The 24,035-nt window shown below is 42.3% G+C and overlaps 1 protein-coding gene across 1 annotated transcript; it reads left to right on the forward strand.

Moving 5' to 3' along the window:
- The first annotated feature begins 7,841 nt into the window (after positions 1–7,841).
- Positions 7,842–23,331, forward strand: FRRS1L (ferric chelate reductase 1 like). Its single transcript, XM_075744692.1, has 5 exons — positions 7,842–8,165; positions 9,985–10,069; positions 10,560–10,698; positions 13,704–13,950; positions 14,413–23,331. Exons 1-5 carry the CDS (start codon positions 7,958–7,960, stop codon positions 14,583–14,585), a joined length of 852 nt encoding a protein of 283 aa, XP_075600807.1. The 5' UTR covers positions 7,842–7,957; the 3' UTR covers positions 14,586–23,331.
- Positions 23,332–24,035: the final 704 nt, after the last annotated feature.

Here is a 24,035-nt window from a genome sequence, read left to right on the forward strand (position 1 = left end):
CCAACTAAATGCTAAAACATTTCATGAGAAGAAGCATTGTTTACTATGGATGGCAAAAGCTGTGCTGCTTCACAAGCACTCGTGCCACACAACTTTAACTCCATCCTTGAGGGGCTGCCTGGAGCTGGGACTGTGGCAGCATCCAGTCCCTGCCTAACAGTTACCATTTCGCCTGGAGCCGGCGCAATGAAATCACGGCACGCCTCAGCCAGTGGTACAGCACTACCCACCCGGGGTGCCTCTTTTCGGCATGTGGCCAGGCGACAAAAGGGCTAAAGGGAGTGGACAAACTAACCAACCTCTCTTGGGGATGTCCAGAGGAAAACTCAGATGCCAGATTTAAAGTGTCTGCGTCACGCAGCAAACACCAGCTTAATGGCTTTTTTTAGGGTTTGTGCACGTCTACGTGTATGCAGAAAAAAGACCTCACCCCAGGGTGGCCTGGGCTTGGTAAAGCTCTGCGGTGCCAGCACTGTGGTAACAGTAACACCACGACTGCCTGTGACAAGTGGGGAGAAAGCCTCAGCGTAGTGCTTTTTTGCTATCCGCTGCTACATTTTGGGGGTCTTGACATACATGAATATTTTACAAGGGCAGGGAGAGGACTCTGTGCACACATGGGAGAACCGGACATCAGAACAGGGGAGTTTGGATTTCTCTCCAAGTACCAGATTGATATCAGGATGGTTTCCCCCCGTTTTCCTTTTTCCCCAGTGACAAGCACTGTTTGCAGTAATGCTGTAAAGACTGTTTTCCTGTCTCAAACTGGCATAGCAACAGCATCAGAACAAAACTCAGAAGCACCGACTTAACGACATACTGAAATGGCTTCAGAATTCATAATACGCTCTCATTTATTTGAAGCATAAGGGAAGGGGTTATTGCACAGCATACACCTTAGGCTGTTGGAAACCTTTCCTCCGTGCACATGTTGACTGTCAAATGAAGATAAGCCAGTTAAATACCTGTTTTTTAATTAGGTTTATCCTTGTAAACATCTGTATGAAAAACATTGAAGTAACCTTAGGATATATTACGTAGCTGCACAGTAGAAACAAGAAAACATAAGTTTAGTATTATTTATTGCTGGTGTCACATGAAGATCTTAACAAGAAAATCCCGACCATTTATCAATGCTACAATCTTTTTGGTTAGTAGAAACAAGAGACATAGCTGTGGTTAGAGCTCCTCTCTGAAGGAGGCAACTTCTCTCCTAACAACCCTCAGATATGATGTTTTTACCCACACGCCGACTGGCATACGTGTTTCTAAATCCTGCACATTGCACAATGTGTTCAATAACACTGTATTTTAGAAAACATTCCTGTATTCTAGTATCTGTGAATAAATAAACCATGTTGAACTCTGACTTCATTGGCATTGTGAGAAGCACAACCTAACTTCATTAATTTAAATATTAGTAACAACTTAAGTAAATGAAAATATTAAAAAGTCTCTTTTTTAATTTAGTTTACAAGGATTTCAAAACAATATATATCCAAGCTCTCCAAAGTAGCTTGCTGCTATTATGCCATTAGCAGCCCTATGGGATCTTTTCTACAGCAGGGTAGATTGTTTTACGCTTAGTTCACCCGCATCCAGGGTTCAAAGACTCTTATGCACCTCGTGGACATCAACAAAGCCTGCAGTGAAGATTTTGAGAGGCTTAACTCTATTTCTGTACCTCTTTGGTACACCAAAGCCTTCAGTATAACTGACTTTCACTTGTTTTAAACGTGAACAAGAGAACAGATTATTTCAAAGTCAGTGAAGCCGCTTGTGCGCCTGACTCTGCTGTCCAAATAGGTGCAGATAACAAACAGGGATGTACCTTTAGACGACGACATGCAAAGAGAGAAGCTTGAGGCAAAAGCCAGATTTTGCGCTGTAATTTCCCTTCAGTGCTGTGTAACTCGCCCCACTGCCTGAGAAGCCTTTACCTCACTGCTGCTTAAATACAGAGCAGCCTGATTCTTGCACTCCCACAAATGTTTTTCAGTCATTTGTGCGTGCGTCCTGCTCGGTCCGTTCCTCTAACGGCTTTCACAACTCAGTTTGCGTGCGTGCGGTGACCCTAAGAGGCAGGGATGCACTGGGGCGACTCCGGCTGCCTCAAGTTCCCCCAGACTCGCTGTAAAGGGTCATTTTTCGGGCTTCGGGCTCACCGTGTGTCCCTGGGCAGTGTCCCCTCGGTCCCCCCCTCCTGCCGGCAGGCCTGGAAAAGCCCCATTTCTCCTCTTCCAGCCTGGGTGGACAGGAGTTTTTGCGGAGACCTCGCTGTCCTTCGGTGCCTTGGTGCCCCTCGGCGGCGGGCGGGCGCTATTGCCGAAGCCGCCGCTCCCCGGCATCGGCCGGGACACCACGGCCGGGACCCGCCGGGGGAGCCGCGCCGCGGGTGTACGGCGGCACCGGGGGTGATGCCTCGGGCAGCGGAGGACAAGGAGGGCGGTCCCGGGCAGCGGCTGACACCACTTCCCCCGCCTGCATCGTCCTCCACGTAGGCACGGGTACGGGATGCGTCCTGGGGAAACTCGCCTCTTTCTCCTGGATTTCTTCCCTCTCCTCCCCTGCTCTCCTTCCCCCTTCCTCAAAATAAAAAAGCTGTACTGTAGCTGTAACGTAATGCGTTACCTCATTTGCGGATGAGAGAGCCTGTCTTGCAAGCCGGGCTCAAAAATGTGCGGAGGAGGCACTGGGTGTATCCGGGCAGGGGCCCAGCAGCGCCGGGGGCCGGCGAGGGAGGGACCGGGGTGCTCCAGCCCAAAGCCAGACCTGGATCGTCTTCCCGGAGCCCGAGGTCTGGGGGCTGCCCTTTGCCTGGGAGAAAGAACAAACTCCCCTAACCCAGGAGTTTTTCCCCGGGCTGTTTGAAGCAAAACATCCCGTCCTGTAGCTTTTACCCAGGAGGGGACCAGGTGTGACCTATGGTCCCCCGATTCCTTGGCAGGAGCTGCCTCAGTTAGGATGCAGAGAAAGCAAGTTCACTGCAGAGGAGCAAGCCAGAAGGAGCTTCTCTGCTGATTTCTCCCACCTGCTTACATTAACCTGGAAGTTAAGGGCATTATTATTATTATTATTATTATTATTATTATTATTATTATTATTATTCAGAGCTGCCTAAGGCTGGGTTGGGGAAAGGCTATTTTAAATGACTGCTTTCCAACAGGCAGAACTTACAGAACTTTTTTCATAACTCTTCAGATGGAGTCTCATGAGGGAACAGGGTTTTATCTTTTTTTTTTTTTTCTTCTTACTTCTGAGTTCTTAACTAATTAGGATGAAATGACATTGTCACACGTGGAATTAATTGAATTCTGCCAGCACTACTTAAACTCTTTAAAACATTCCTACCTCAATGAGCTCTTTGCTAATACAAGCTGAATTTTTCAGCTCTCAGGGCCAATTTTTGCACAATAAGTAAATGGTATTTATGCACGGGGAGGCCTCAATGTAATGCCCTCTATTGCAAGTTCTAATAAAAGGCTGCTCTGTTTTGGCTCCTTATTAGAATAACACTATAAATAGCCTCTTTGTAACAAGGACTTTTTTAAAAATGTGAAAAGTTTTGTTCCAAAACCTCCTGGTGCACATTGTGCCACCATCTGGCAGATCTGGCTTTCAGGGTAGATTTACCTCCTAGCACTGCATTCAAGCTGAGGTAGCAAAGAGTGCCAGAGAGGTAAAAAAAAAAATATATAAATGCAATCTTGGGAGAAAAGACATAAGCTGCCTGATGTAAACCAACACACACAAAAAAAGCTACAGAGTTTGAATATACCTTGGGAAGGGTCCGTAGTGCTTACTGAAGCAGGACTCACGCTGATTTAGTGTCTGAGACTGCTAGATTTAGTCTTTAAATTGGTGTATGTTATGCTTTTGGGAAAGAACTTGGAGACATTGCCTTTTTTCCTACATTAGATTAATTTTATAGAAAGAGTGCTGTTGTGAGCAGTATTGGCTGCAGAGGCACGATTGCCCTTCGAGCAAGACCAGATACATAACTCAGTGGAGGCAGAAAAAGAAAGATTTACCAGTGCTGAGCAAAAGATGATTTCATGTTCTAATGCATTTTTTTATTTGGATGATAACATATTTAAAGCTTATATTTTCCTGCCTTTCTCTAGAAGACCCGAAGCAGTACCATGCCTCCAAAAAGCTCACTCATCTCTTTGTTTAGTAGCTTTCAGAAATAGCACACATCTTTTTCCTCCACTGTGTTTTTGGGATTTTTAAGGTGATCACTTAGTTTTTACTTTTCTCATAAGAGATATTCTTAATGAATTGGCATTTGACTTTTTTTTCCTTCATCAGTTGGTTTTGTACATCATGAAAAAGCTCTGCTTGCAAGAAATTCCTAGCGCGTTTTCACCCATATCTTAGGCTAAGTAACTAACACAGCAAGCATGTTTCTGTAGAGTCACGGGTAGTTAACTAGAGCACAGGATACATGACTATTAATGACATCAAGGGGATTTCTCAATTTCTAAAATTTTTATTGTTGTTAAATAAAGGAAAGTACGGGATAAATTACTAGTAGAGTAGATACATTCACTATATTGAATAAGGTTGTGGTAAGGGTTTGAAAAAAACGTGTATAAATTACAAATTCTGGTTCAGGTTATTGTAAGAAAACGGCTGCCATAGGAGCTGGTTTTTTGGTCGGCACTGGTGGATACATACTGATTTTTCAAAATAATGTCAATTTGATGGAAATAACCAGGAGCATTAAACTCGAAGGAGCTGTTCCTGAGGCGTGGATATGCTGAGGAAGGAGCAGGGAAGAGACATGGCAGTATGAACTTGACCAGCTTTGGCTCTTGGGTGTGAATTGAGATGAGCATTAAGAGCTGAGTAAGGAAGTTGAGCCTTCTATAAGAGGACTCTATAAATGGAGAAACCCCACTAGATCATGCACAGAAGCAGAAAAGCAACTGGATCAGGCAGGATCCAGCCTAACTGGCCACAGCAGCAGCGGGGTGGGGGGGGAAGGGAGGATGGCACTTGTTTGACATGAGTGGTCCCAAATGCAGAGTGAGCACAAAGGATGCTGTATTAGGGGTTTCTGTAGCCTAATGGTCTGCCAGCATCTCTAGCCTTTCCATCACTCCTCTCTTCATTAGTCAGGTCACGCTCTCACATGACTAGTGGGGTTTTACCCTCCTCCCCCTGCCCCAGTACGGGAGCTGCAGCCAACCCTGTGTAAACCAGTTAGAGACCCTCAGACAAGATTTTTTTCCTGAGTGTCTGTTATGTAAACTATGACTTATTCCTGAAGCTTTAATTTCTAGTCCAAATAACCACCAAACATGGGAGCCTCCAGGAGAAAGGTGTACATTGGGTGACAAACAGAGCCAAGAGAGGAGGCAAGATGGGCCTCAAGGGATGGCTGGGGATAATCCTGGTCTCCAGCTCTGGGAGGACACCACTAGACTGAGGACTAGCACCAGAGAATTGCCCAAGCTAGGGAAACTGCTTTAATTGTGCAAGGAATGTGACTGCTGGATTCCCCTAAGACAGAAGTTGATGGCACAAGAAGTGGTGGAAATGACCATGTCTCTAATTCACCAAAAGCAAGAGGACTCCTGCCGTCAGAGGACGGCGATGCCTTCCAACACGCGGTTCATACACGAGGCGGCATGTGTATGTTCCGTTTAAGAAAGGCGTTACCAGCATGTGCACGCTGCGAAATACGGCATTCAGAAAGTATAGGTGTTCGAGGATTAAGGCTGCTCATGCAACTGCGTTTTGGACTCCTTCTGCTAATACTGTTTTTGATGGCAGCCTTAATTACTTGATCAGATAAGGATCTTCCCCGCAGAACTGCTGCCGCACGGGCAGTGCTATTAGTTGCAGTGTAGACCTTTCTGTCTGCTGAAAATTGACAGTCCTCATTAGTGCTCCAGCAGTCTCAGTATGACATTGCTTCCTATAAGCAGCCCATTTTTGCAACAGGGACAACCTTCAGGCAAACACCAGAGGTTTTAGGGGGACAAAAAGTGTCTAGATTTATTTTAATTTTAATTTTTAAGGACTTACTAGGAGGGAGGCACATACAATAGGGTCAGTCTCTCAGCCATATCTTCACTTTAGAAAATCAGTGCAGCTCCACTGTAATCACAGTTATCTTATCTGTCAGATTTAAAATGATAGGTGTCATGTAGGTACAAGCAATACATGATAAATATCCTAAGTGTTTATTATTGCTGTGAAGCATTGCCTGTATCACAGTGCGCTAAAGCCTGTTTCCAGGGAGGAAAAACCAGCGTGCAGCTGACAGCTGTTCCCTTGCTGAGCAAATGCTTCTTCACAGGCATCACAACCCTCGGCTAGCTATTTCAAAAAGGAGACGGGGTGCCTTCATCAGAGTTGATTATTGCCAGAAAGAATAAGCTGCAGCCTTATTTTCCTGTTAGCCTGATTTATAAGGGTCTTTCTATTGCCATTTGTTTGCTTGTTTTCCACTGGCCCGGTAAAGTTTGCCAAGCTCAGTGAGGTGGGAAGAAGGGACTCATTATTTTGCATTTGAGCTTGGTGTTGCTCTCCCATAGCTTTTTCCATACTCTACTATGGATAATGTTGAATTTACATGCAATCAAAATTGCTTTTGCAACTTTTTTTTTTTTTACCTCTGTGTGGCCGTTCCTCTATTTGGAGTGAGAGATAGCACGCTACTCCACCGGACTGAAGCATGGAGACGTGAATTAACGTCCTCCACTCAATGCAGCTGAGCGCACTCTGGAATTACAAGCAACTGCTCATCCCAAGGGAATGAACTTATCCCTAACGCAGCCTAGGTCTCGGGCAGTCTCAGTGCCCCATCAAAAAGTAACTCAGTTCAGTCAGTGATACTAAAAAAGAAAAGATTTAAACTGAGGACTATGTTAATTTTCAGAATATTGCCGATTGTTGCGTCTTCTTCTGTCTCCCTCCCTCCTCCCGAATGTTTTGCTGAATTTTCTTCCAAACTCTCAGAGGAGGGAGTGTCATCATGCATAACAATATAAAAAAAGAAATTACAGTTATAACCAGAAGACGGCAATCCAAAACCGAGAAAAAAGCCACTTCAGCAAACACGGGGGACGAAAGGTCATTGTTCCTCCATCAACCCACAGATACCACGGCGCAGTGAGAACGGAAACATATCCTTAGTGCCTGGCTGCAAGCCTAGCGTCAGTTAAGAGTCCAAGCAATCTTTGGGGGCACGAGCTGGGCTTGCTTTCAGTTCTGCCAGGTTTTCAGCATATTTGTATCGCTGCAGTTACATTGCATAAAACAGAAAGCAAGAGCACGCATCAGATAGCGAACGCTCACTAGCATTGGGTTTTACCTGAAATGAATGTTATGTCGCGCTGTGCCTTCAGTCCCATGTCAGAAGTCATTAAAAATAAGAGAAGAGGTAAGTTCGCCCAGCAACTACGGAGCAGGATTTATCACATCCTCTTGAAGCACATGCTGAGAGGTTTTGGTGAATCGAGGCCACGGGGGCAGCTGGGGACGGCCTGGTGCTGCCCCCCAAGAACTGTGCCGCGGCCTTGGGAGAAGGTGTCCCAGCGGCGGGTGGGCTCTGGGGTGCTCCGGCGTGCGGCTGGGGGGCTGTGGGAAGCGGCGAGCGGGGAAGGCCACCCTGCACCCCTTCGACGGTGGTCCCAGCGGGAGGGCTCAGGGCTGCCAGGGCTTTGCCTGGGACGGGGCTGGGGGCGACACGCACCGCCCACGCACACAGCTCCCACGCACACCCCCACGCACACGCCGCCCCTACACCTTTTCCCCCAAACACCCTCCCACACCGTCCCCTCACCCAGCCCCACAGTCCCTCCGGCACCGCCCGTCCCCGGGGCCGGGCCCACCCCGCCGCCTCCCCCGCTCCGCCGGCGGCGGCGGCGCAGGAGCCCGCGGGCGGCCGCGGAGGAGGCGCGCTCGGCCGCCGCCGCCTTCTCGCCCCGCCGCCGCCGCCGCCATGGCGGTGCGGAGCCGCGGCGTTTGGCGGCGGCTGCTGCTGCTGCTGCTCCTGGCCGGCTCCGCCGCCAGCCCGGCGGAGGAGGGCGGCGGGCGGCGGGAGGCGGGCGGTGGGGAGCACGGCGAGGAGGCGGCGCGGCCTCACCACGACTCCTCGTACGGCACCTTCGCCAGCGAGTTCTACGACCTGCGCTACCTCTCCGAGGAGGGTGCGGCGGCCGGGGGCAGGCGGCGGGGGCCGGGCGGGGCACGGCGGCCGGCGGGGCGAGCCCGTCGCGGGGGAGGGAGGGCCGGGCCGGGCGGTTGGTGGCGGCCCGGCGGCGGGCGGGCGAGCGAGCGGCGGCGGCGTTCAGCACGAAGGCCAGCGCCCGCCGCCATCTTCCGCCCGCCGCCGGCCGGGCGGCCTCCAGCCCTGCCACTCGGGGGCCGGGACCGCGGGAGCCCCGGGTGCCCTGCCCGACGGCCGGGCCCTCCGCACGGCTGGCGCCTCGCTCTCCGCCGGGCTGCGGCGCGGCGGCTTCCCTGGGCCTGGGCATCTCCCTCAGACGAGGGCCGGGGCAGCTCACGCCGGGCGGCAGAGCCGGGGGCCGCGGTGCCGCGGCAGGAGCCAGGGAGGGGGCCGGGGGCCCGGGGTCTGTCCCCGTCCCGCTGAGCGGGGCCGGCCGGTGGTGGCTCGCCTTCCAAGGTGCAAACCCTCTGGTGAAAAGCTTGTCGGGCCGCTAACTTCGAAGGAGTGCTGGGGTTTGTGGGTTTCAAAATGCTTTGTGATGTCTTGTGTAAGAAATATAGGAGAGGCGTCTGGGTTTTGTGGCTTTTTTATTTTAAGTTGCAAATGGCAGAATGTTAAAATTCCAATTTTGTGGCTAGGCTGCATTGAAAACCGGTTATTTGATACATTCGAGGAAAAAAAAAAAAAAAGGAAGAAGTGAGAAGATAGGATGTCCTGTGATCAGTCTTATGGTGATGCCCCGCTACAGGCTGCGGTGATATTTTGCCAACTTTATATGTTTATGCTGGGTAATTTACCCAGGCCCCTAATAACATTGATGGAGGCTGTAATTTGCAGTTTACAGCATACTTTCTCCATTGGCATTGCCAGAATCTAGGAAAGCGAATCAGGGCTCCCAAATGCCTGAAGTTGTGTAGGCTAAATGTTTGTTTGCAGATGCTGTAACTAACAACTGCAGTGTTTATTTCCTATTCAATGAAACACTTTCAGAGAACTTTCTAGTTTCACAACTGGCACTTTAGTTTTCAGTTGGCTAAATGGAAGAATGTCCTATCAAAATATCTTATGTTCATGCAATGGACACAAACTTCTACAAGCCAAGACAGAAAAGATCTGTTTGCAAATGTTGACAGTATCGTAGAGTAGACAGGGGATCAGGGGATTGCTTGGGGTCATAACTCTCACTGTCCAGCTCTTCTGGGTCTTACTTCACATATGATTGCAGGTCATCACTGCAGGCAATTCCCCATTTTGATACACTCTTACCTTTTAACTCAATGCATGTTTTATTTTACTTCTTAATGGAGGGTGTATTGTAAGGTCCTTTCAGTATCCATTCCTGTAGCTCTGAATCTGGTTCCCTCCATTTATACTTAATACCGTCATTTATAGCTAAGGAGTCAGATTTTGTTCCCTTACAGATTTCCTGAGGGGACTAAGAGTGCACAAAGAGATACCTGAGTGGAGATCTTTAATTGTTAGCTGACTCTGCTACGTCATGTTCCTGCTCCCTTAAGTTAACTTTTGCCCTCAGTGTAGCAAAGCCATGCTCCAGCATCCTTCTCCCTTCTTGACGAATGTAGGAAACCTAAGAAAATTTTTGTTTTCAGTTATGAGTGTTACTTTGGTACCTGGATCCAGTACCATCTGAGCAAGGGATTACGTATGTGACAAAGTAGTCCCTCATCTGAACAGCTCAGTTATTAGCAAATGAAGTAAATGCTATTGGAACCCTTTTTAGTGTTATTGCTTTTTATTCCTTGTGTTTTACTTAGTAATGATTTATTCTCATTATACAGGTTACCCTTTCCCTACTGCTCCTCCTGTGGATCCATTTGCAAAAATCAGAGTGGATGACTGTGGAAAAACCAAGGGATGCTTCAGGTCAGTCTGAGATAAGAGTGCAGATACCTTTATGTTTGCAAACGCTGACTGATTGCATTGGAGACTTTGGTAAATGTTCCCTATTCATTTTAAGAAAAGATTGTTATTTAAGAACATACTTTGTAGCTATGGACTATATTATTTGAAGAAACTAGATTATTTAAGTACATACGTCATAGTTATGGACCTACAGTTATTTCATGTTTCTTGTATTTTCACGAAGCACTTACAAAACCCGAGCTAGGAAGATCAACAGAGTAATACTGCGTGTAATTAATTGCTTGCTGTACTGTTTAAATACTACACATTCTTACACTAAAAGAGTAGTAATTGCAAACAATTAATGGTGCTTTGTGTATAGCATGATATAACATGTTTTACTGCCATTATACCAAAATGCGTTCTTTTAGTTTTTTCTTGCAGAAACACAATTAAGTTCCATAGCAGGAAATTGCAAGGAAAAGTTACATGTATTTCCAATTCCATTTAGGTACGGTAAACCTGGGTGCAACGCAGAGACTTGTGACTACTTTCTAAGTTACCGTAGAATAGGAGCTGATGTTGAATTTGAATTGAGTGCCGATACTGACGGCTGGGTGGCAGTGGGATTTTCCTCAGACAAGAAAATGGTAAGACGTGTACAGTTCTTCACGTTGCTGGTGTGCACACTTTTACATGCTAGGATAGAAATGATTTGTATTTGATCTTTCACAAACAGAGCATACAAGGAAAAAACTGACTTGCTGAAAACAGAGCACCATTCGGTAGCCAGCCTGGGAGCGGAAGCCAGGCCTACTGCCTCCCAGAAAACTGCTTCATCCTTCCTAACACAGCCTTTCCCTTCTTCCCTGAGAATTGCAACAGTATTTCAGTTCGGGTGTGAATGTCTGAATGTTACTAGCTTTTTGCCTTTTTATTAGAAAAGCCCTCAGGGGTAAGCCAATTCTCGTGGAAATGTCCTATCACGCTTTATGTCAGTGTTACTTGAGCAAAAGGCACATCAGAAGCTAAATAGCAAATAATTGTGATCTTCAGTAAATCAGCTGACTTTCAGTGATATAAATACAGCTTTCACTGTTTAACTTTGGAAATCTTTTTGTTTCTTTGATACCTGTGTGTTGTTCCAGGGAAGCCACAAATGGGTGACAAAATGACTCCTGCTAATTGAAACATACATACTCTGGAAAGCAGTCTTGTTAAAATTTCTTCTTCTATCTTTTCTGGATTTTATTTGGTTTGGTTTTATGCTCGTTCCTGTACTTACTTTTTCATTCAAAAGCTTCACTTTTCATTGTGTTTCAATGAGCAAAACAGGAGCAAGTACTGTGTGAACTTTAAAAAACCTGAGCCACAGACAGCTTATGCAAAGATGTGATCCTTGGTAAAATGTTTAGGATTAAAATGCACTTCATAATGTAGGTGTTCATATACAGAAACATGCCTAAGCATATAAAACAATACTGAGCCTACGTCCTAAATCAGGAGTCAGAGGAGAGGACTGTTTCTTGTAGAGTTGTAAGCAGTAGTCTGAAAAAATACAGAATTATTTTAACATGACTCTGTAAATAAACACAATAAAGACAGAAGTCTTTTGTGTCATAAAGAACAGTTCACGTCACAAGAAACAGCTCATGTTTTTAATGTTGTGAGGAACAGTCTTACAGCCAAATTTTGGGAAGAGTTTAGATGCCTGGAAATGCAAGTACTCAACAGGGTTTTCAAAGCAGCTCAGCGCATTTAAGTATTTGGCCCAAAGCTATCAGAAATCCTGTTGCCAGTGTGTAACTCTGATATACCTGCAGTAGACCTGCACCTCATCAGCCCCTTGGAAAGCCGGCGTTACCTTTCATCCCAGGCGCACCAAGAAGCATGTTAGTTCTCAGCTTCTGGTAAGAAGAATAAAGTAAGTGTAAAGTAAAAGGGTTTGCTTCCAGATTTGCTGTGTACGTGATGCCTATCAGTCAGCTGGACTAAACCAGCTAGCATCTGTCTTTCTCTCTTGTTCCCCTGCTGACTTCATCCTTTTTCATAACTTCCAGGATGTTTTAGTGTCCTGGGATACGGAGGCTGTAATGGTAAAATGACTCTGGGTCAAAACAGCGTGGCTGTGAGAAGTGGGCCGTGCCTTGGAGGGCCTCATCAAAATGGTGTGGCCTGGATAGCTACAGAAGTTCAGGGGAAAAACCTATTTTTTGTCCTCAATAGTTCTGGGGGTTTTTTAAAGTCCTGTGACCTATTTCTTTGTCTCATATAACACTACACTTTTCCGCTTGCAGGCTTTTGTGCCTAGGCAGGATTTTATAATGTCATTCTATTAATTGGTATTCAGAATGCTTTTTCCTTTCCTTTTTAGTTTTCTGTGTGAAAACAGCTTTATTTTTGCCTCTTTGTACTAAAGAACGAGGGATTTGCGCTCAGATGTATAAAAATTAAACTTGGCAAATAAGTTACAGAGACAAGGATAGGCTCAAGACAGAAGCTGGAAAGGTTGCCTGCAGCAGCACCGAGGTGCAGAAACTGTTTAAGCATGTTGTTTTACCCAGTCGTCCCCTTTTCCCCTCACTTTCTGCACATCTTTTACAAATCCATGTAGCAATATTCCCAGAGAGCTGAACTGCACCTTTTTGTCTCCTTTCCCTATAACAAAGAACTCGGAGACGATCACGTTAGCAAGCATCGTGTCTATCATCATGACATATCAGAACGATTAGTGTTGGACCTGTATTTAATATGGCACCCATACCTGTGGCAGTGGTGTTCAGTAAAATGCCACTCGTTCGACTTGGACAGTGTTTTAATGGTTCTAGATACTAAGACTTCTATGAGATAGTACTCCTAAACTTAACGCTAATCCCTGAGTGCCTTGCTTCTCGCAACTTGTTGAATATTTCTATGAATGACCTCTACAAACAATTGTCTCGCACTTCCTTCTGCCTGTTGTTTCTCTGCTTAATTGTAATGCCTGGTGGCTGTTTATACTATGTGGCAAAGCACATATTGATTACGCTTTTCTCGTATCTTACGGTGTTCTGTTGCTGCCTGCTGAACATTTTTCATTTTCTCTTAAGAGCTATAAGAGGTGATCCTCCCTTAAGCAAACATGAGAAGAGATTAGAAAAGCAGACTGCAATTTATGCTATCATTTGACCAGATTTAGTAGATTTGTCTCCTCTATTTTACCAAATTTTATTGTATTTCTGTCCATGATTTGATGCAGTGGATTTTGCACACATCAAGGATTCAAGATATCCAGTTTTTATGAAGCAGGTTCCAAGAACTTCACAAATTGCAAAAGAAAACAGCCTTCCACTGATTAGTTAATTTTGTGATGTCAGGGTGATATAATGTTTTACAAATATGTTATATATGTTAGGTAAAATAACTCTGAGAGAGATCCAAAAAAGAATTCAGAGACAGTAAGGGTAAGTAAATATTACTGTCCACTTTGTGCTTTTCAATCTGACTGAAGACAGTGGTTAGGGAAACAAATGTTTGCGTATGTGTAACTTTTAGAAAGAAAGAATAAGCGCCCCAGGTCTTGATTAATTTTTAATAATTAAAATTACATACATAAATGAGGAAATGCTTTGTGACACTTTTGTTTTCTTTCTACTAATATGTTTTGACCGTGTAGGGAGGAGATGATGTCATGGCTTGTGTTCACGATGATAATGGAAGAGTCCGAATACAGCACTTCTATAATGTTGGTCAGTGGGCTAAAGAAATCCAGAGAAATCCTGCTAGAGATGAAGAAGGGGTTTTTGAAAACAATCGTGTAACGTGTCGATTCAAGCGTCCTGTATATGTTCCACGAGAGGAAACCATCGTAGATCTGCACCTGAGTTGGTACTATCTGTTTGCTTGGGGTCCAGCAATTCAGGGTAAGTTGATTTCCATGCTTCTGGCAGAACTGGGGTGCCAAAATTGATAAATGCCTTTCAATTAGAATATTCTTACTAGATTCCCTTTTTTTTAAAATGAACTAAAATTCTGGCAGCATGAGGCTTAAAACAGGTAAAAAGGAAGGCAAAATAAATAGTCCTACCTGTCATGTTTTCTTCACTATCTAGTTATCCCCACTCCCGGAAGATAAATGGAGGTAAGGATAATTCATAACTAGATGTTCTGATTTCCTTTGAAGGATGTTTATTGTTTACTTGAATTTCATTTCTTTTATTCAGAAGTTTAATTTCAGAAAGGAGAGAAATGACCCTACTCACTGCCAGTGTAGTATCGCATGCTCCTGTAGGTTTGAAAATTACTTGGCTTTCTACCTGTTTCTTTGGTAGAGTTATAGAAAAAATGCATCTGATGTTATTTCTTTCTGCGCTTACCTACTAAAGGTTCTATAACTCGTCATGATATAGACTCACCACCTGTATCAGAGCGTGTTGTCAGTATTTACAAGTATGAAGATATTTTCATGCCATCAGCTGCCTATCAGACCTTCTCTTCTCCATTCTGCTTGCTCCTCATTGTTGCACTGACCTTCTATTTATTGATGGGAACCCCATGACCGATGGAAAATAGCAAGAGTTTGTCAGTGGAAGTTTCTCAGGATGGACGGCTATGTGGATGGACGATGCATTTTTCTATTGGAATTTATATCACACCACCATTATCATCTAGCTGCTTTTGAACATAGTTAGCTTCTCAGAAGAATGAAATAACCGTCTCCTTTGAGTGGCAGAGTGGTGACAAATCATTTAAGAATAATCAGCGAACACATAGGAGAATATTTTCAGTGTTGTGACTACTTGCTTAAAGAAAAGGAGACTTTTGTAAAATCAATGTGTGTGTGCGTGTGTATGTGTGTTTGGGAGGGGCGTCTGTATGTGTGTTTAGGCAAATTTAGTGATGGACATCTTATCAAATAACAAAATTGCCTTCCAAATTGCTCCCAGAAAGCAAATTTGGAAAAAAATTATAATGCTGTTTGGTACTTCTGGAGCAGAGAGCACAACTCCAAGTGCAGTTTCTGAACTTAAGATCAGAAATATACTGACACAGCAGTATAAAACCTGCCCTTCAGCAAAGGACAGTTCTCTCTTCTTTTTTTTTTTTAAATATTTATGGAGGTTTACTTGGTCTAGTACTTTCCAAAACTAAACCTGCATAATCAAGCATTAACATGACTTTTTTTTTTTTTTCAATTGAAAAGAGGTGATGAATGTCTTTATAATAATAATGTTTCAACAGCTTTCTTGAAAGAAATGGCTACTTCTTTTATGAGTGAGATACAAAGTTATGTAAACAAGGGGAAGGGAGAATATAGTAATGTAAATTCTCCATACATAGGAAAAACAGATGTAAAACATAGAGAATATAGACGTTCCCAACAAGCCATAGGTTGTCCTCCCAATAGATTAAATCAATTTTTCCCTTTTTGTGAAAAAAACAAAAAGCAACAAACACCCAGTAATATTGCTGACATGTAAATATGTTTTTAAGCAGTTGTGCAGTAGTACAAAGTAATCTGTTTTTCTGTGTTGTATGCCTGTATATCCCGTTCATGTTAAAGATGAATATGGGCAGCTGGTGTTAACTTACAAAGAAATGGAAATATATTTGAGATTATTTGTAAGGAAATATAGGGATTAAGAAGAGCAGCAATATCTTTAGTTTCATCAAACCATTGCTAAAATGTAGTTACTGTGGAAAAAGATGAGATGGAGAAATACATTAGATTTTTTTTTATCACCAATGAATATTACAAACATAAGCGCTAAATATTACCGAAATTGAAAGCGTCAAAAGGTATTTATGAGCCACAGAATATTATGAAAAACTTGGATTTCTTGTGGAGAATTTCTGTTCTTCACATAATAGGAAGTGTATGACATGTATACATGTAGTAGTTGAATGTGCTTAGATAAGGTTGCTCTTTCACTTCCCAACTTGCATTAAAATTCTATTTAAATAGAATTAAAATTTGAATTGTGCCAAAGTTCTATCTAATGTGGTACGCTTGAGGACTCTGTAACATAGGATCTAGTAAAGCATGCGATGGACCTAATTTCTATTTTCATTACTGCTTAGAGTAAAAAGATTAACCAGCCTTGCTGGGTTTGCATCATTATTCATAGACTGAAATTCGTAGACTAATTTTTTAGGCTCAGGATTCTTCAAATCTATGCTTAAAGTATATAAATTAGGTTTTAAGAGGAATTTATATCTCCATCACAAACACTTTATCCCTATTTCAAAAGAAAGATTGCTTAGTAATATATATTTTCATTGATTTCTTTAAGAATTTGTTCACTTAAAATTGTGGGACTAGAGTTCAGAAGGGGAAAGAGAAATTTGGAATGAAGTGAACTTTAAAAGTGCATATAATACCTTTATTTAGTATAAATTACTTCTTTCAAGTTGGACAACCCACTCATCACTGACAAAATACATTGTGGAGACCTCATAATAAGGAAGGTCTGCTTTGGTCCATGATAGCTGTAAAATTTAGTCTTAAGATTGTCTGAAGCAGAGAGCTGAAGCCTTGGATAATGAGTTTAATATTCAGCAACCGGGTGAAGTGAAGATATCATTAAGGGAAATTCTTTCTCCTTTGTGCTAATTCGTAGGCAGCTGAGATAGTGCAGTTCCTTCTCAGAGATCACAGCTATTTAAAGTAGCCTCAGGGCTGCTGTAGTTTATGGCCTTGTATTTACTGTTTTGGTTTCAGGTATTTACCTGATTATCCACTAAAGGGCTAATCTAATAATTGAAAAGTACTGAAGTAGGATAGAAACCCATTTCAGCTCCTCATTTCTTTTTTAATACAGTGCTAGATTTAGGATAGTCTGGCTGGATCCAGGCACAGAGGTATAATAAAGATGACAATAATAATACCGAGGTAAATGTGCAACACCTGTAGAGCTGCTTTCCACCTATATGGAGTCAGAGGTGTTTAAAGTTCAGGCTCTAAAGCAACACTAAATTCAGAGCAGAGGTGCTTAAGGATATGTCCACTGCGAAGTATGAACTGCTTCAGGCTTCAGCTTTACCCCTGTTCTTGATTATGGTAAAAAATACAGGGGTTTTCCCCATTTTTTTAGGTTACTTCTAAGTGTGCTGTCTGGTGGTTTTGTCATATTTTTCTCTTGTTGAAGTATTAGCAGAAATGTTCACTTCTGTAAAAGTTTTCGCCCAAGCTTCAAAGTACTTAATTAGCACTAATTGAGCATTTCTAATCAAATGAGAGGAAATAAAAGTCCACAACAAGCAGCAAAACAATCTGGGGTTTCAACTGATGGTTGAGTTTAGCTGTATTATTATCCACAAGTAAATTGTTCCAAAATTTTGCATACTACTTCCCAGATATTACTAAAGACATAATTTCTGCTCTAAACACTTTGCAGGTGGAAGAGGTAAAATGGAGGAAAGTTTAAGAAGAGCTGAAAATAACTGTGGCAGATTAGAAGCAGGAGTTGGGGTAATTTTCTTTCAGTGAAAGAAGTTTGCTGTCTTGTGGCATTTTGTCTGAGAGTTGCTCTTCAGAGTGGGGAAAGCAGGAATAGGAAATTCATGCTGACAAAGAAAGAAGGTGTGAGTGCTAGAAATTAGTAGTTGGGGAGAAATATGAGACCAAAAAGGCATAAGAGAAATGAAAGGGCTTTAATTCAGTGGTACTTTGATACTTGGTAAGTCTTAACATTTGAGTCGGCATAGTAACTTGTCATGGAAGGTTGTTTTGTTTTTTTTTTCTTTTTAATACTGAAAAGCAGAACTGATCCCTGTTATACAAAGTTACTACAAAGTACCTTTCTTCAAAGTAATTTTTAAGGGATTAGGGCATTTCAAATAGTTTTTTCAGATTTTTCTAATTAACAGGAACCAACACTAACTAAAGGAAAAGGTCTCCTTTGAAAAGGAGGTAGACATTTCCTTCTCCAAATCAAATCATTTTTCGTTTCCTTATGGTGACTACTACTAGCAAGCAGCTGTTAAAGAACACATTTCCAAAGTGCTTTTATTTTTAGAATTACTTGCTGCAGGGTGACCTAAAACAGAGGCATAGAAAGTGCATGTTTAAGAGTATGGTGTCCTCTGGAAATTTATTATTAATTAGAAAGATAGTACTGGCAAAGACCATAAGGCATTAATAAATGTCCTTGAATGTGTTCCTTCCATGCAGAACAAAATTCAGTTGTTACCATTGCCTGTTACATTAATCATATATCACCCTTTCCTCACCCTGTCCATCTTACCTAGAATGCTTTATACTTAAAGTTTGTAAATTAGTTGGAAATCGGCTGCTTATATTTGTGACAGTGCCTATCACAAAGGGACCTTGTTTTGTGACACTGGTGTTTGACTGGTCCCCACTACAAATCATAAGCTAGGCCTGAAATTATATTAAAAATAAGTAGGACAGGACAGAGAGAAAAATAAGTGGAGAGGACAGACTTTCAGAAAGCAGGTGTTTTTCTTTGCTGGAATAAAATAATTGTGTATATTTTTATGTATAGGTGAGATACTTGATGCTAATTGATTCCCCCCCCCCAAAAAAAAAGCTGGTTTGATAATGTTATTGGATATTGGACGATGCTTTCTTCGAAATTCTATTACTATAAGGGAAATACTCTGAGTTTGAAAGAGAATATATTGACGAGAAAAGTTTGAAATCCCTCTGTGGCCTTCTTGTCCTGCTTGACTGGTTTTGCAATACTTGGATAGCAAGAAAATAAACACTTGTGATCTCCCTAATCTGAGGAACCCCTCAGATTGGGTTAAAAGTTGTCAAAGTTAGGTTTGGCACTGACTTTTCCAGTATTCAACATAGGGATTAGAGAACAACTGGAGCATGGTGTACATCAGCAAGCCACCAGGCAGCGGTTTTGAAGCTCACCTGGGGAACCATATCCTGGGTCTGAACTGAGAAGAGCAGCCTTGCAACTGCTTCCATGTACTCAAATGGCTACTGCGAAATGGAAATAACAACCAGCATGGCCCATCCTACACCAAATCCCTTAAATATGTGTATCTTCTCTTGCCAAACTGTGGATGGTGTTCTTACTGTGAGCGTTCACGTCTAGTCTTCCTTGGAAAAGTACTGTGCTCCTTGTCACTAGCCTATGTCCTGTCCCCATTCCCACAGATGCCTTATGCTATTTAGGGAGATGATGCTGAGAAGTCTTAGCCCAGCTGTGAAGAGGAGTTAGTGGGTAAGGAGGACTGACACACAGCTGTCTTCATGGTTATCTAGGTCACAATTAGAAATCTGTGTCATTGGTGATATTCCAGTTATCTGTAAGTAAATGTCTGCTATAAGTCTAAAGGAAGATGCAGGTCTTCCTGGTTTTTGTCTGTCTTCTCCTTGGTTTCCCAGCCATCCTGTGCACCAGACATTTATAAAGCAGCAAGTTATTCTCCTTTTAGAGAACAGAGCCTCTGTCTGGTCTTTCTGATCTCTTCTGGGTCCGCTGGAAGTTTGCAGCATGCCATACTCTAGAGGCAGAATTCAAGCTTATATATAAATGTCATAACTTCTATCAGCATTTACATTGCATTTTGTGACTCTCTGGTTTCCTTGGTTTGACACACTAATGTGTAGCAGGTGTACTTCCCCGCCCCCACACACACACACTTTTTTTTTTAACATCTCCAAATAGATTCCTCAAAGAAAAGTATTTGGTAATAGCTTTAGGAGAAGGAAACATGTATTTCACACAATTACAAAAGGTCTAATACCACTTATTTTCAGAGATACCTATCGTGAGAGTGTTAGTATTTTATACAAAGTATAACTTCGTATAGAGCCTTACATTTATGATAGAAGTGGAAAAACATTTAGTTATTACAGGGTTTTTTGGTGCGTCATGGAGCTGTGTACGCACGTAACTTGCATGAATCGGCAACCTTTGTTTCCACCCTGAGTCCACAGCATGTAATGAACGGGCGAAGCAGTCTGCTTGAATGCTATACCGTGAGGCATAGGTGACCTCAAATAGTTTGGGACAGAAGAGTGGAGAGACTGGCGGTAAGGCTGAATGACAAGGAAGGGCTAATGGCTTTGGCATACTTCCTATTTTTGCATGAGTTTACGTATGGCAGAGTGTGTCTGGCACTTTTAATCACAAGCAAATGTTACTTGATGTGAATAGAAGGAACAGAGTCGGACTTTAATGAGAATTTAGCTTTTATGCAGGTCTTAGCTGTGTGAGGGCTGATGTGGGCACAAGGTCAGACTATCCCTCAAGACGTACTCCGGTGAAACTCCAAGGTAAGAGCTAGAGGCTTGATCTTGCCTTCAGAGGTATGAAAACCCATCAAGACCCTGTAGACAGTAGTGACAGTTGACTGCTGCATATGTACCTGCTCCCTGGCCATTTTACAAACTAGTGCTGCAGCAGCTGAAGTATCAAAAGATGGAGGCTCTACATCGTTTCTCAACAGCTTTCATTGTACGTTGTCTATTTCCCTAATTATAATTTCATTATTGGTATTTCTGTAGCAGTGTATGAGGGCCTAATGCAGCTCTCCCATAGCCTGCCCAGCACAGATATGGATCTGACTGGAAGGTATTCAAGAAAATTTCAATTTCCCAAGAACAAAAATTAATCAAACCAAAATAATTTATATTTTTTGACCATATGTCAACTTTTCCCCACATCTTTTTTTATATCAAGTTATTTCTATGCAATTTATATGTTGAGATGTCTGCGTTTTGCAGATACAGAGTAAGATCTAGGTAAAGCTCCCTTTGTAAACCTGTTGTATTAGTATGAAATAATCACTTGAGTGATTTTTTTACCGTGAGTTTGGTGAAATTATGTATGGTTGAACTTGATTTTTTAACTTATCTAATTCGGGCTTAGATAGGCAAAAACAGTGTAATTTTGAAATGTCAAGGAGGACATGTGCAGCTTGTGGAGCTGATGGGTGTGAAAAAGCAGTCTGAAAAGACATTACCTTCTTTGAAAATCTGTGATTTGAATTGGCAATAGCAACGAACTTGCCGTAAGGAAAGGGGCAGGTTTGGTTGGGCGTTTTGGGGGTTTTTTTTTGATTGCTAAGTAGTTTGAATTGCAGTCATAGACTATCTATCTCAAGTTGGAAGGGATCCATGAGGATCATTGAGTCCAACTCCCTGCTCCTTGCAGGACGACCTAGAACTAAGCCATATGACTAAGAGTGTTGTCCAGATTCTCCTTGAACTCTGCCAGGCTTGGTGCCATGACCGCTTCCCTGGGGACCCTGCTCCAGTGACCGACCACCCTCTCAGTGAAAAATCTTTTCCTAATGTCCAGCCTGAACTTCCCCTGACACAGCTCCATAGTCATTCACAACTGTTGCTTTTGCCCTACTTCTGTGTTTCTTACTGAAGTAGGAACGTTCTTTCAAACCGACATGAGGTTGGAATACATGCAGGACTTCACAGCCCCTGTTTTAGAACAGCCGCTGCTCTGTATAGGCTGGTTTTAGGCAATTAAAGGCTATTTAGGAACGTCCTTACAAGGTGAACTTTCACACGGCACTCATAAGAAACTGTCTGTAAAGGTAATGAGCTCTTCATAGAATATGGCGTTACAGAATTACCTGGTGGCAGTACTTTTCTGAGCTGTTTCTAATTGATACTTACTCAAATTCATGTTTACATGTTTAAAGAAGTAATTGGATTTTTCAAAAGTGCCAAGCAAATCTTTTATGGCTCCAATGCCTACTCAGGGCAGTGAACATTTTATGGTAACTAGTGATTGCAATGTATTGCCTAATTTAGTTTCACATCTCTCTCTTAAGCCTGACATCATTCAATTCAATTTCATAAGATGGTATTAGTAGAAGACTAAATAAAGGAACAATTCACTTAGGTTGTGTGCCAAGGAATAAAAATATTCTTGCTGATTTTTCACAACAGTGATCTGCAAAGTTTAGATTAATGATAAATATTCTTCCCGGAATTAATATTTAGGCAATGTAAATTTGCTGAAGGTATTTTTGTGTGTAAGTCTGAGAATGATACATGAGGGTTAAAAACAAAAGGGTAGACTCTGCTTTGGAGGTAAAAGAAGACAAACCACAGAATCCTACATGTTGCCTGAATCCTAGCTGATTTTTGGGGGGCAGGGTGATCCAGAAGAATATATAGAAACCTGAGATGTTACCTGCTATGGTATTATGTTTGCAGTTTTAACAGACTAACATTTTGTCACCTTCTTCAGTGCAAAAATTAGCCTCACATTAGTGTTTTTACATATTTTTTTCCAAACAAGATGAAACGAGGATAAGTTCAGTAAGTCAAGAAAATATTGTTATATAGAGTATTAGGATAATAAGAAAGGAAGCATGGATGCCATATTTAAATCTAGGAGGAAAAAGTATTATTTAAGTACAAAATATGACATCTGCTTCTGAAATACTGGACTGCTAACATATAAAACAATGTTTTCTTTTCCAGTTTTTCACAGTTGGTGATACGAAATAAGGGATAAAAAATTGAAATAGAAAAAAATACCACAATGGATTTTCTCTAAAGCTGGAAGTATCATTCAAGTCTTGACACAGATAGTCGAAGACGAAATTCGAAACCTATTAACTAATTAGAAAAAAAGAAATAGTGGGACCTTGATATTTGTGTGTGATATCCCCAGCCTTTATTTAGGCAGATGTGTTTTGTTAGCATATTTGAAGCTTCACAAGTACTGTTTAGGTTAAAGCAGATGCCTGGTATGTTTTGGTATTTCTGATTAATATATCCTGAGGTCTGGTTTGCTTTAACCACTTTGCAAGTAAGCAGGCTGTTGTAACTATGTTAACTCTTGCCACTTTCTTTTGTATTACATTGAGGTGTAATGGTTGAACTTGAAATGTTATCTCTACCTTTTGACTTTGTTCAGCATTCTCAAGACTAATACATAGATAAAACATACAAATAAGCAACTTGTAACTATAGTGCTAAGTGGTGTTCTGCATTCTTCATGCTAGGTTCTGTTCTGTATGCCAGTACCCAGCACCCATGTGAAGTTGATGAGCATTTGGTCGGGTAGGAGTGCAGAACTGGGGTTTTGTAGTCCAGAAGTAATCATCAAACTTCTTTGTATTTATGCACTAGTCTTTTCAGAAAAATAACACTGAATGAGTACATAATGAAATTATGGTGACCTACGGGACTACTTTACAATCAGTGCATGCCCTAAAACATTGCTTTGTAACATCTGTTTTATACTAAATGTTGGTGTTCAAGTGAGCCTTGTTAGCTATTTGACAGTGACAGACAACAATATTTATAAACCTGTTATAATAAATGCCTTTTTAGTCTAAGAAAATGTGTGGTATGGCATTTATAAAAGGGGAGGAGGGAGGGAGGTCTCTGTGAGGCTAAAGAAGTCTCTGCTGCTGCCTTGTGTTAACAATTCCTTCCTATGCCATGGCCTTGAATTTATTACCCTGACTAATTCTGTTTAAGTCAGTGAGGCTGGTCAAAGTAGCAAATTAACAGATGTGGGGGACTACATTTTTCTCTTTCTCACCATCAAAATCACAGTGAAGCTGTAAATAAATGTAATCATCTGTATTTTAACAAAGTACTAACTCAATTGTCACTTACTATAAGTAAGTAGAATGTAGAGATTCCTGTGGTGGCCTCTACGCTGTGTTTTTGTAACCAATTTGGAGCAACTATAATCAAGTTGCCAGTATTACCAGTTTGGGTGTTCTTTATCTATTGCCATCACTGCCGCGCTGCTTGGCCAGATGCAGCTCCTGAAGCAGTCAGAACAGGCTTTTGCAGAAAAGAAGAAGATGCGATTATAGTAGAGGTTGGCAACAGAGAGGAGGAACTCCCATAATACTCAGCAGGCAAAAGCTGCTGTAGAAGTCTCTCAAACAGGGATGCCTCAATTTCTGAGATTGCTCAGGTTTGAGCAGGTGTTTTATTTCCTTGCTGGTGGACTGAGAAGAGTTAGCTCAAGGCACCAAGAAATGTGGTGCTTTAGCAATGCGTGCTCTTTCTTGTGTTTGTAGTGTTGCT

The sequence above is a fragment of the Balearica regulorum genome, chromosome 2, assembly GCF_011004875.1.
Source record: "Balearica regulorum gibbericeps isolate bBalReg1 chromosome 2, bBalReg1.pri, whole genome shotgun sequence".
NCBI lineage: Eukaryota > Metazoa > Chordata > Aves > Gruiformes > Gruidae > Balearica > Balearica regulorum.